Source organism: Corylus avellana, chromosome ca1 (genome assembly GCF_901000735.1).
Source record: "Corylus avellana chromosome ca1, CavTom2PMs-1.0".
NCBI classification, from domain to species: Eukaryota; Viridiplantae; Streptophyta; class Magnoliopsida; order Fagales; family Betulaceae; genus Corylus; species Corylus avellana.
The window spans coordinates 8,898,773-8,912,776 of NC_081541.1; the positions used below are offsets into that span (position 1 = coordinate 8,898,773).

General features: G+C 35.0%; 1 protein-coding gene across 3 annotated transcripts; it reads right to left on the minus strand.

The window, feature by feature from the left end:
* Nucleotides 1–407: 407 nt before the first annotated feature.
* LOC132185277 (uncharacterized) lies at nucleotides 408–8,743 on the minus strand. 3 transcript variants are annotated; one of them, XM_059599072.1, is made up of 5 exons: nucleotides 8,592–8,743; nucleotides 1,757–2,468; nucleotides 1,474–1,656; nucleotides 761–849; nucleotides 408–662 (listed from the first exon to the last, which is right to left on the minus strand). In XM_059599072.1, exons 2-4 carry the CDS (start codon nucleotides 2,438–2,440, stop codon nucleotides 829–831), a joined length of 888 nt encoding a protein of 295 aa, XP_059455055.1. In that variant the 5' UTR covers nucleotides 2,441–2,468; nucleotides 8,592–8,743; the 3' UTR covers nucleotides 408–662; nucleotides 761–828. The 3 variants fall into 3 exon arrangements, with proteins under 3 accessions (XP_059455055.1, XP_059455062.1, XP_059455065.1); XM_059599079.1 differs by lacking the exon at nucleotides 8,592–8,743 and adding an exon at nucleotides 8,332–8,585; XM_059599082.1 differs by lacking the exon at nucleotides 8,592–8,743 and adding an exon at nucleotides 8,525–8,545.
* Between the last annotated feature and the right edge of the window lie 5,261 nt (nucleotides 8,744–14,004).

Below are 14,004 nucleotides of genomic sequence, written 5' to 3' on the forward strand. Positions count from 1 at the left end.
AATTTTCATTATTTTGTAATTAATCAGTCTTTTTTTTTATAAGTATTTTGTAATTAATCAGTCATTCCCTACACTAGGAAAAAATAAGTAATTGTTTTCTCAAAATATTTTATAAAAAGGTGTAATAACCTTTTAAAAGGTGCAATGTGTTTTGTTATATGAAAGTAATGTGTTTTGAAAATTTTATTAAATATTTTGGGAAAAGTGTGCTCTTGTTTTTTATAAACAAAAGAGTTTAGAAAAGTTTATGAAACATAGCCTTGGTAAACATTGTGTTGCATAACCAATTTCAAAGCTTGAATCTGCCCGAGAGATGGAAACACAAGTAAACTAAAAGCCTTTTTTCCCCTCCCCAGTTTCCCATATTGAAAAAAAAAAAAAAAAAAAAAAAAAAAAAGAGCCTAAACTCTAATTGAAGCTTTTCCCTTTGATACAATTCAAAATGATTGCCAGGCATGAAACTGTTAAAAACTTCGATTGTTACATGGTAATATACTAATATACAGTGTAAACCACACACAAAGTCCTCAACACTAGTAACAGATGCTATCTCTTACTGGTTTAAATGTTACATCAAATGAATAAAATAAAAAATAATTTGGTGAAAGACGGCAAACTTTTCTGCGGCCCAATCTTCAGGAAGCAATATGCAGAAAGGTGTCCTGTATATTTAAGATAGAAAATATTATCAGCCAAGGGAAATGCTGACATGGGTGTGGAGCCAATGAGATTTAATAGCATGAATTTATTCTTACATTACCTCAGCTAAATATTACAGTTCAGGGAGATCATGAGACACATGCACTTCTTCATTGAATATCTTGCATGTCATTTTTGCTTCTTCGCAGCCTGCTCATCAACAAAGTTGACAAAAGTAAGAAGAGGAAAATCAAGGATACAACGAACTGGAGCATAACAACATAACATACTTTCTGCAGCATCTTCTCACACCACTTCTTCAAGAAAGCATTTGTTAAGTAAATTACATACACAGATCAAGACAAACACGTATTTTAAATCACAATATCGTGCCGGTGGAAGCTGGTATTATATGAAAAATGTAGCAAAGAACTTGTATGCTTTGATAGGTGTCTTAGACTATTGCTGGTGATATTGGCATTTGCTTTATATGGACATCTATAACAACAAATCACACATGCCCTACTGTAAGTCAAGCAGAAACATATATGTAAAAGAAGAACCCACTATAGGAAGAAATTGGACTATGATAGCTGTTATTATGCATCCAAGTTGATAACAAACAATATCATCTACACTGAATGAAAGATAAGAGAGAAAAAAAAGTTGACTTCAATAAAAGAATCTTTCAAGACCATAATGCAGCAATTCAATCTAAATGTAATCAAATAAAATGATTTAAATTTGTTAAGTCCATCATGCCAATTGTGATTTTAGATAGAGCGCCTTACAGAAAAAGATAGAATCATAAATAGTTAAAAACAAAGATCAAACCTTTTGGAGTTTCATCAAGACAGTATCTTCAAATGCAGCATAACCAGCCCCAACCAAAGTACTTAGTCTATCAGGTTCTGTGGATCTTGGGGCACTTGGAGTCTCAGCTGCCATTGGTGGTTGAAGAGGTAAAACTAGCAATGGATTAGAAAGATGACCACACACACTTCCTGTAGCGGCAACCTAGCAAAAAAAAAAAAAAACCCAACATAAGTACTTCCAAAAGAACCAAAAATAAACACTACAAGTTCAGAGGATAAATATAGCATGATCATCAACTCACTGCCGCATCTTTAGTTGCCATTACAACAAGTGCAGAACCTTTTTTCTTGGAACTTTTAATGACAACATCTTCCACCTCACCAAACTTCGAAAACAACTCTCTTAACCCCTCTGCAGTGTAATCTTCACCAACCTTCTCCCATGAAACTTTAAGCACTCTCTCCTTATCCACCCTAGCCCCAGTAGTCTCCGTACCCTCCTTCCTAGCTCCTGTTGACTCTCTACTTGTAGCCGATGCCATATTTCCACCTTTATTTGTGCGCATTGCTCGTATTCTTGCAATCTCTTCTCTCAGCTTCTTGGCAATTCTCTCCTCCTCTTCTCGTTCTTTTGCAGCAGGGTCAGCAGCAAAAGCAGCCCGCTCCCTTTCTTCAAGGTCAGAAACCATCTTTTGTCGCTTGGCATCACGCTTGGAACTCCGCTCTGACTGGCGACGTTGCTGCTCACGTTTAACCCGTAGAAGATCATCAAACAACTTCCTAGCTTTTTCATCCTTGAGAATGTCATAGGATGTCTGAAGCCTTTGAAAATCAGCAAGGGCTTGTTTATCGCCCGGCCTCTTGTCCGGGTGCAACTCCAGAGCTTTTGATCTGTATGCCTTTTTAATGTCATCCACGCTAAGCTTGGCGCCTTCCTCACCTGAGGGCAGCCCGAGAACAAGATAATGATCTACATCAACATCCATATCTTATGATGCAGCTAACTATGCAGATCTGCATGTGAAAAGGATCATATCAGTCTCAGCTTCTGTACAGTTTTAGGAAGAAATATATGAATGTATCTAAAACCAATTACAATGCCGGGCAAATTTAAGGTCTCTAATATACTGGGTTATTTTCAAGATTGTATTGACCCCTCAAACTTTCTTGCTTCTACTTATTAGCATCAATATAACAAGGATTCATTACATTTTACCCACCTGTGCTTTGGGTCGATTTCAAGTTGTCAACCCGCAGTTTAAATTTTTTTACTTATGCACATGAGGTCATTACAATCTGAGCATATTAAAGGATAAATTACAATTTATCCTGCAAACTAACAGTCTATTTGCACTTCGACCTTCAAACTACAACTCACTGCAACTTGGACCTACAAACTACTAAAATATTCCAAATTACCCCTTCTGTTAGATTTAGATGGAAAACGTCACATGTGACCAGAACATGCGCCTCAGCCATTTTTATATAACTAATTTTGCCCTGTATGAAACGACACCGTTTTAGTAATCGTGAGATTTTTGACAAAAAAAGCAAGGACAGAAGGGTGGCCGTGCCATCACCCCTTTGCTTCATATGGGGGCGACAGCAGAACCACCCTCTCTGTTCTGTTAGGAGTGGCTCTCCTCTCTATAACCATTACTAAAACAGTCTCATTTCATACAAGGGTAAATTAGTGACGTAAAAATAGCTCAAAAGCCCGTGCTAGTCTCGTGTGACATTTTCCATTAAAACTAACAGTCAAATCTGACACAAGGGGCAACTCAAAATATTTTGGTTGTTTATAGGCCTGAATTGCAGCGAGTTGTAGATTGGAGGTCAGTGCAAATGGGGCGTTAGTTTAGTGGGTAAAGTGTGCTTTACCCTCTATCAAAATTATAAACCAAAAACAAATACAATTAGGTATCTTTAAATAAAGTGCAACTTTTTATCAAAAAACAAAAAACAAAAAAAGTGCAACTTTTTAGAATACATACTGATAACTTAAACTCGGCCAAGACCAAAGCAATTTTATCCTACTGTAAACATGTTGAGTTCAGTTGCCCTTCCAACTAATGAATTCTAAATTCTTGTTTGATTGGCTTAAATCATTACACTAATTATTCGATAAACATTAAAAAAAGAAAACAAAATAACATTATACAAAGTAGAATTATAGAACCATAGAAATTGGATAATTCTACACAAATATCAGATCCAACACCTAGAGAATTACTGCAAAACATCAACAAGAAACTTTTGTATACAAACAACACTAACAATTCCAGCTTAAAGGAGATTTAAAAAGAATAACCAACTTTTCAAGTAGTCAGTTACTAAAAGAAGCTCAAGACTTTCATCCAGCTCAAATAACTCCCATTAGAAGGCAATCAGCCCAAATTATGTAGTAAAACTAGAGGGGGTTTGCATAGATAGCAAAACCCAAGACCAATTCCTGACCAAATAAGGCTTTGAAATATTTCCTATTGAATCAATAGGATTTGGTGATCCCTTAATAGCACAAACACTTGCTCACCCCAGATAGATCCGCTTCGGAATTCAAAACAGCTTAACACCTCCATCAGTATTAGGAACCTCTCGATTTTGCCATCTCATCATTTAACACCTCTAATAGATCCTTAATTTTTCTTTAATTCATTCTAATTCACTTAGTTATACATCAATGTGGCAAAATCTGAACCATATGATAAAAATAATAGTTATGGTTTTAAGAACAAAAAAGTGGAGTTATTCATAAGAAAAAAGAACCCAAAAGTGAAGTTACTCTCTAGGATCCTGATCCCCTCCATACCGGAGTATTGTACCAACAACGTTGGTATGGAACTTAGAATAGCTTAAACAAACTACTAAACAGCCTATTCTACCAAATACTGCCAATGAATACCAAAAACAAAATCCAAGTCTTAAATGACCTCCTATAGCTTCCAACAGCTATCAATACCAAAAGACACAAACACAAACAAAAAAAGAAAGAAAGAGTAATTTCATCAAACACATGAGGTAGCTTGAACATTCACAACCATCTGCAAACTTAAATAAAACACAATTCGAGAATGTTAACAAACAAAACCAGCCACACACACAAAGGAAAAAAAAAAAAAACCAAATGACCCTTTTGAAACATACGACTCACTTAGATTGAAGATAGCAGACACAATTTCCGTACTTTACGAATCGCCTTCGGGGGCTATGAGAAACAGAGCAGACTTGGAAATATCTCTGAGATTGAAAGGAAAACCTCAAAAAAAAAAAAGAATTGGAAGCGAACTAATTCGAAGAAAGAAACCTGAACTAAAAGATGAAGTTTTTCTGTGGCCGAGTGAACTTCTGCAATTTGCCAAGACAAAATTTTCAATGGGCTGCCCACTGTTTTTTTTTTTTTTTTTTTAAAAAAAAAAAAAACAGAAGAAGCAAAAATTGACGCGGCGCCAGCCGTGGAGGCGCTTCCGGTGGATGGAAGATAAGAGATGGCGACCAGAGGCGATGAGCCTCGTTTTGAGGATTTTGGAGTTTTACTTTTAGGGCATTTGAAACTTTTAACGCGGATGATGACGTGGTTATTGTAGAGCCGTTGCTTGAAATGGACGGCTTCGATTATAACCATTGCTACCATAGTAATTCTTAAGAATTGCCGTGGATCCAGATCCGTTGAAACTACTAAGAGAGGGGAAAGAGATTCGCTCTCGATACAAAGCGTTTTAGGAGAATTTTGTGTGACGAAAGTGCCCCCGAGAGGCTTCAAAAGTATCTAGATTGCCATTTAGAGAGCTTGTTGGAAAACATAAACTAAAGGGTTAATTACACTTTATCCCCCTAAAGTTTAAGCCGATTTTCAATTCGACTCCCAATGTTTCAATTTTTACAATGCACCCCACTAAAGTTTAAAATTTTTTCAATTCGACCTATCTGTGAGTCACAGCCATCTTCTCTGACGGAAATGTGATCACGTGACTCGCACGTGATCATTTATGCTGATTCCTTCCCCAAAATGCCCCCAACCCACACGCACATCAAAACCCAAGTCCACGTCTTCTCCATTTCTACCTTCACCTTCCAGACTTCAACTTATCTCTCTCTCTCTCGTGTAAATTTACTCTTCCTCAGATTTTCTCCCTTCCTTTCCCTACGCACACTCTTCTCTTTAAATTCTCCTCCCCATCCACGCAAGCATTCCTCAGTAGAAACTTACAGGGGAAAGATAAGAAACAAAGCTTTATTTACAGAGTCAAGAAACAGGGGAAGTAAAAAAGAAAGAAACAAAGGATTTTTTTTTTCTTTCCTTGGATTTTCCTGCATGGGTTCTTGCAAAGAGAAAAGGGAAAAACCAGCGAAGTGTGTGTGGGTTAATGGGCCTATTATTGTAGGTGCTAGACCATCTGGTCTAGCTGCCTCTGCTAGCCTCTTTGTGATTCTTGAGAGAAGCAACTGCATAGCTTCTCTATGGCAGCACAAAACTTAGGACTGCCTCAAACTCCACCTCCCCAAACAATTCTGCGCCCTTCCATTACTATGCTCCCTAGAAGAACGCCCGTACTGGATAGGTCGTAGCAAGGGATCAAAACCGATTTCAACATGTCCTTGAGCGTCAAGATACGGTTGCTCTTGGTGAAAGCCTCTTTCATCGCTTTCTCTAGACCGGCAGAGGACACGCCCGTAGGGCTAGCGGAGCCTCTGAAAGAAGCCATCACCGCCGCTAGAGCTAGAACCAGAGGAGGAGCGGTAAAATCTCTTCCCCTGTTCAGCGAGAAACCTCCACGTGTCCTTGGCCTTGAAAATCGGATGGCTCTAGTCCTTCGTGGGGAAGAGCATCGCTGTGAAAATGCCTCCGACGCCGGAGCCGGTGGAGACGTCAAAGTGATCGGTGATTCTGGCATCCGGGTTGACGGATTTCAATTTGAGCGTGTGCTCCAAATATGCCAGATCTTTGCCAGAGAGAATACCTCACATGCCCGCGCCATCATTGTTGAGAATGCAGATTTTGCCTATCTAGTTCTTGATCGTTGAGATGCCATTATCGGCAGTGGCCGGTTGGGACTGAACTTGAGACAGAGCTTCGGTGGGCGCGGGAGCAATGGGCTTGGGGATCCAAAGCTTCTGATCGTCATAGATAGAAAGAAGTTGAAGTGAGAAAATTTAAAGAGAAGAGTGTGGGTAGGGAAAGGAACGGAGAATCTTAAGAAGATGTGCGTGCGGGTTGGGGGCATTTTGGGGAGGAAATCAGCATAAGTGATCACGTGCGAGTCACGTGATCACATATCCGTCAAAAAAGACGGTTGTGACCAACGGATAGGTCGAATTGAAAAAAATTTAAACTTTAGTGGGGTGCATTGTAAAAATTAAAACATTGGGGGTCGAATTGAAAATTGGCTCAAACTTTAGGAGGGTAAAGTGTAATTTTCCCTAAACTAAACGTCCACCTTCGTCTGCAGCTATCGGATCTCCGACCGAGGTAATTTCCTTGTTAGTATCAAATCTGGTACGAAAATAAAGAAATAATAGGCGTCAAGCAGGGTTGACGGCTATGTGGCCCTCACGGTGGGGACATGATTTCTCTCGTCTTACGGGAGCTATCATGGTTTGCACTGACCGTCTAATCAGGTTTCGTGGAGTTCTTGTTCGTTCGTAATAACTACTGGTTTGTCCCTAAGGAGTAACTCAATCGACTGGAACTCTCAGTCCATTCACGTCCATTATACCCCTCACACTTCAGAGATTTACCTGTTTGGTGCTGGCGACTACTCTCGACTACTCCTCCCCAGCTTAGTTATATATTAGGTCTGTTGGACGGTTATCCCTCATCCACTGAGTTGCCGACACTTCCTCGCGACCAAATGCCCCACCAGCTTGTCCTTTAAGGTGCCTATCTTATTAGCCAATTTTTCAAGGCACTGCGCCGTTATTGTGAGCAGTTGAAATCAAACTATAAATAAAACTACAAGCATCTGTATTATTGAATATCAACATCTAATAGTTGCAGTAGATTGCAAGTAAGGATCATCATCGGTAATTATTGCAATTCAATATAGTTTATTCATCAGTCAATGGTCACTCTATTGAACCCATACTAAACACTTTTTATAACCCAATAGGCTAAACCCCTATTTATTACTCTTAATCATTATTATACAAAGACAGTAAAGCATTGGATGTTAATACTGTAAAATATATATATATATATATATAATATTATAAACATATTTATATAAAGTCATATGCATATTGTCTATAGGATCAATAATTTCATTTATTAAGATAAACATTTCAGTGCCTTATTATTGAATAAGTTAATTAAAGTCTTTACATATATTTTATTCTATTTTTTAAAAACCAAATAAGCACCACACACACTCAAACACAACCGGGTCACCCATCAAGCCAGTCTAACCAAGACACCATCTTAAACTCAATTTCATCAAAGACCTAATTTAGCACCAACTGAAACAGCCACTGTGAGACAGGCTCTACCCTAAACAACAGGGGAATCAACTACACTCAATCTTCAATACCCCATTCGGTTATCTTTACATAGCACCCAAAACTCAGTACAAACCCCTCCAAAACCACTTACACAACCAAACAGACTACCATAGAATACATCCCCAAAACTCACCAATTCGGCCAAACTCCATCAAAACAGAGATGATCCACATGCCCCTCATCTCTATTCGGCTACAACAGCAAACACCCTCAAAATTAACCCAAAACCTTTAATCAAAATCACAAAACAAACCCTCTCCCAAAGAACCTAAATCAAACACTAGAAAATTACCACAATTAAATACCCAACAATCAATAAGAACAGAAACGCAACACCAATCCCATAGAATAGAAAATCAAAGGCTCAAGGAGATGAAATTACCTATGATGCAACCCATGAATCAATCGGCCAATCCATCCCAAAAGAAACCCCAAAATCTACCCATAAGCTTCTCGGTCTCCTCTCTCTGTCACTTCGCCTATTTCTCTCTCACGCTCTCTGTTTCAGACTCTCCCTCACTCATCAATCTCTCTCTCGCCCAACTCGGAAAAAAGAGAAAGAGAGAGGAGCTTACCTTGAGCACGACGGGAGAGCGAGAGCGAGAGAGAAAGATAAAGATAAAGACAAAGAGAGGAGTTTACCTTGAGCACGATGGAGGCAAGCGGTCTGCAGAGAGACGCCGTGTGGCACCGTAGTCTGCCGAGAGTGAGAGAGAGAGAGAGAGAGAGAGAGAGAGCTGAAGAGGAGGGAATAGGCTGCCGAGCGATAGAGAGAGATAGCGGGAGAACGAAAAAAAAAAAAAAGGGTGGGAATAAGTTTTTGGGTAAAAGAAAGAGCAGGTATAAGATAAATAATAATAAAAACAAGGAAAAGTCTATATAGCTCCTTAATTGACAATGAAGCCGTTAACAGAAACCAAGCTACCCGATTTTTTTATTTTGAATAAGTAGAACCGAAACCGGTTATACAATAATCGACTGGATCTAGTTGTCAGTTATACGGACTATGTAATCGATTTTTTTTTTTAAAAAAAAAAACATTTTGGGCTTATTTTAGGTATTGAATCTAATTTTTGGGCTTATTTGAAGTATTGAATCTAATTTTTATGCTTAATTTAACAATTTTTTGCCATTAAAAAAAAAAAAGTATTTTTATCCTAATAAGTTGGGCTTTGTTGTGATTGTTAAAAAAATCCCTAAAAACATCCTTTAAAAAAAATGTTTTTGGTTTTTTGGGTCTAAAAAAATAAAAATCCAATGATTAAAAATGTCTTAAAACTTCATTGTTTAAAAATGCCCTTAAAATCAATGTTATAAATGCCATAAAAATTTCAATGTTTAAAAATGCCCTAAAAAAATTAAAAATAAAAATAAAAAATATTATTTTATATATATATATAGCTGGTTACTCAGTTATAATTGTGTGCCAAAACTGGAACCAAGTACTCGGTTAGCAATTTTTTCCAACCGGTTATCGGTTGGTATCCGGTTTTTTTTGACACCCCGATTGACAATGTCCTCAATGTAGCACCCCAGATTTTTAAAGTCTTATTTTAGAGATATTAAATTGATGCTATGATTATATTAATATTCATATTAGGTAATGGCATTTACTTTGAGGTTGAGATATTTATTGATGATATTAGGTAATAATATTTATTCTTGAGGAATTTATTAGATCTTATGAATATTATTGGAATGAATATTGATTTGAGGTTATTATATCATGATGATGATTTTATTTTGATTATTTTATTGGGAGATTTAAGAGATATGATAATTGATGATTGATTGGTATAATTTTGAGTATGATTGTAATAATTGGTGATTGATTTTATGAGTAAGGAATTTGTGGGATTCAGATTATTAAGGGAAATTAGGTGAGAATAATATTTAATATTTTATTAGATTTGTTTTTAATAAATTGGAGTGAAACCTAACTTTCACGCCTACTTTTCCCCAATTTTCTCACCTGCTCCCACTTTTTCTTTCTTATTTTTTTTTATTCAAACCTAAACTTTGAATTCAAACCTAAACTTCTTTCTTATTCCTTTTTATATTCTTATTTTATATTATTTTTTTCTTTTCTCCTTTTCTCCCTCTGCCGACAACTCTCACCTACTCCCACTCTTTCTTTCTTATTCCTATTTTTTTATTCTTATTTTATATTATTTTCTTTCTTTTCTCCTTCTGCCGACAGCTCTCACCTGCTCCCATTTTTCTTCTTTCTCTTTTAGTCCTTCCTTATTTAAATGCCTCATTCATACATAAGAGAGGAGAGAAACCGAGAGTGAGATGGAATTTAAGACAGAGAGTTAAAGAGGAAGAAAGAGAGTTTGGGAGAGAGAGAGAGAGAAAGTCAGTGAAGGGATTGTTATGGGTATGGACCAACTGCAGCAGAACGGGTTTCAAGTAATTACCTTTGATGATCCATTCATGTAATCCACTGTAAGTATTCTTACTTACTGAGTATGATATTGATATCCAATAATACGGATTTTTGTGGTTTTATAACTTGTCTAGCATTTTGCTATATATGATTCAACAATGATTTATATTGTCGGAAATCAATTGACTCACTACTTCACAGTTTTTTGTAGTGCTTGCAGGAATGGAAAATCAATGTAATTATGCAGTTGTGATTAGAGATTCATATTGAGATGTACAGAGATTCCAAGTTGGTTAAGTTTTGTCTAGAGTTTAGACTGTCGGATAGATCTGTATAAATGCCTTGTACGACATAGCTTTGGGTATTTTTGTATAAAGAAAAGTATTTTAACAGTATTTTTTTGTATTGATAGTTACAGTTTTCCGCTATAAGAGATTGTTACAAAATATTTTGAATAAAAAAAAGACTGCTCATAGCTTCAGTCTAGAGGTAAGTAAATTCACTACCCCTTCTAAAGTTACTTCATGTCATGCTATTTATTTATTCTTGTGTTAAACTGTAAATGATTATTTTATTTACGTATTATAAAGTTATGTTGCATGCATGAATGATTTCTAAATGAATTATCTAGAAAGTTTCTATTTCTTTAAACGCTTTCTAAGTACAACAAATTTATATTTGAAAAGGTTTTCATTTTAAGAAAAGAAAGTTGAGAAATGATGATGATTATAAGAAAGAAAAATGATGATAAACCCTCCTACATGTTGCCCTAAGATGCATCAAAAGAAGTACAAAGAAAAGTACAAGAGATGAGATAAATGTTTATGAAATGAGGGCACATGTATGGAGGAGAGTATTTTTGGCCCTAAGATAAGTAAAGATGAGAGTTCGGTACCGATACTCGGATGGAGGCGAAACCACTGAAGGAGGCTATGCCAGAAGGTGGTATTCCATCAACAGACCGTTGAGTGCACCAAGAAAAGAGTTAATTGACGGTCGGGCATGGCTGAGGCCACAGTTCAGTGCCATGGTCACAAGGACCCGCAACCCTCGTGCACAGGGGTAATAGTGTACATGGGCCCTATTATGAGAAAATGATACTATATTTTCAACGATGATATGCTATGATGATTTATAATGATTATTTATAATGATGCATTATGATGATGATTTATAAAGATGATTTACAACGATGATCTATTACTAGATGTAATAGTATGTATATGTTACGGGAGATGCAACCGTACATACAGATATTATTATGGCTAGAATTATATTTATTTGCGAAAACGATTTTCAAAACTGAGAACAAGGAGTAAAACTATTTATGGTTGTGGATTTTACTTGCTGGGCCCCCTTGGGCTCATTCAGTTTTATTTCTTGTTTTCAGGTAGAAAGGATGCTGGAATAGGAGGCCGGAATGGGGTGGGAATAATTATTAATTTTCAAAGTCTTTTCATATAAGTTATTGTAATGATACGATATTCCGCAACTAAAGTTTAATGTTTTCTAATTTCGCTTGTAATAAAATCTCTTGAAAAATGTTTTATACATTTTTTTGTATCCTTTAAAATCAAGTACTCTGATAGACCTTATAGATCTTTGCAAGAACTTTTGTTGTAAAAGAAGAAAAGTGGCAAACTCAGCCTTAACGGGCTGGGGATGTTACACTCAAAGCTAGCAAAAGATAAAAATACCCTTATATATTTCTCAATAAGACAAAAAAAAAAATCTATAAATTCAAAAAAAAAAAATTAAAAAAATTTTTTAAAACAAAAATTTTAATTTTAAAAGAACGGGTTTTTTTTAAACGAAAATTTTTAATTTTTTTAAACGAATATATATATATTTTTAAAACATAATTTTTTATTTGAAAAAAAAAAAAAACTTTTTTTTTTAAAAAAAAATTTTGTTTTAGAAAACGAAAATTTTTATTTTCTTAGACAAAAATTGTTAATTTTTTATTTAAAAAAGTTGTAAAACAAAACAAAATTTTTTAATTTTTATAACAAAAAAAAATCAAAAATTTTTAATTTTTTCCTTATAAAAAGGTTTTTTAAAAAAAAAATTTAAATTTGCCACCCTTTGGAATTTTTTTCTTTTTTTTTTTTAGATTTTTTCTATAAGTCTAAGTGTTTTTTTACTAATAGTAGTTTCGTCATTGGATGAACATTGACAATTTTTAGTAGTTTTGAGGGACATTGTCATACTTAAAAATCTTGGAAGAATATTGTCAATTGAATTGTAGTTTTATAAGAGCTTGTGGACTTTCCAACCAACTAAAAAATTGTTGTATGAACAGTCCCGCTACATGTAGCGGGTTCACAAATGCTCAAAATATATATTTTGCTTCTTTTTTTTTTCTTTTTTTTTTTCTTTTTTTCAAATATGATTGGCCATTTTAAATAAAAATCTTATTTAGCTACTCCATTGTGAGTGCTCTTATACTTTTTAAGTTTTTTACCAAGCATACTATCTTTTCATTTGGCATAACTTTCTATGCAATAAAAATATTTTTAAGTTATTTATCGATCTCAAATTGACTCTAAAATTGTAGATTTTTTTAAAAAAAAAACATTTTTTAAGCTTTTTCTGTAACATCCCCAGCTTGTTAAGGCCGAGTTTGCTACTTTCCTTCTTTCACAACAAAAGTTCTTGCAAAGATCTATAAGGTCTATCAGAGTACTTGATTTTGAAAGATACGAAAAATGCATAAAACATTTTTCAAGAGATTTTATTACAAGCGAAATTAGAAAAAATTAAACTTTAGTTGCGGAATATCATATCATTACAATAACTTATATGAAAAGACTTTGAAAATTAATAATTATTCCCACCCCATTCCGGCCAGCATCCTTTCTACCTGAAAACAAGAAATAAAACTGAATGAGCCCAAAGGGGGCCCAGCAAGTAAAATCCACAACCATAAATAGTTTTACTCCTTGTTCTCAGTTTTGAAAATCATTTTCGCAAATAAATATAATTCTAGCCATAATAATATCTGTATGTACAGTTGCATCTCCCGTAACATATACATACTATTACATCTAGTAATAGATCATCGTTGTAAATCATTTTTATAAATCATCATCATAATGCATCATTATAAATAATCTTTGTAAATCATCATAGCATATCATCGTTGAAAATATAGTATCATTTTCTCATAATAGGGCCCATGTACACTATTACCCCTGTGCACGAGGGTTGCGGGTGTAGCAACCCAGATTTTTAAAGTCTTATTTTAGAGATATTAAATTGATGCTATGATTATATTAATATTCATATTAGGTAATGGCATTTACTTTGAGGTTGAGATATTTATTGATGATATTAGGTAATAATATTTATTCTTGAAGAACTTATTAGATCTTATGAATATTATTGGAATGAATATTGATTTGAGGTTATTATATAATGATGATGATTTTATATTGATTATTTTATTGGGAGATTTAAGAGATATGATAATTGATGATTGATTGGTATAATTTGGAGTATGATTGTAATAATTGGTGAAATAATAGGATAGTAAATGGTAGGTATAAGGATGGTAGAATAAGAAGGTAGAATAGGGTTGGTAGAATAGTATAGGGTTGGTAGAATAGTATAGGGTTGGTGAAATAGTATAGGGTTGGTGGAATAGTATAGGGTTGGTGAAATAGT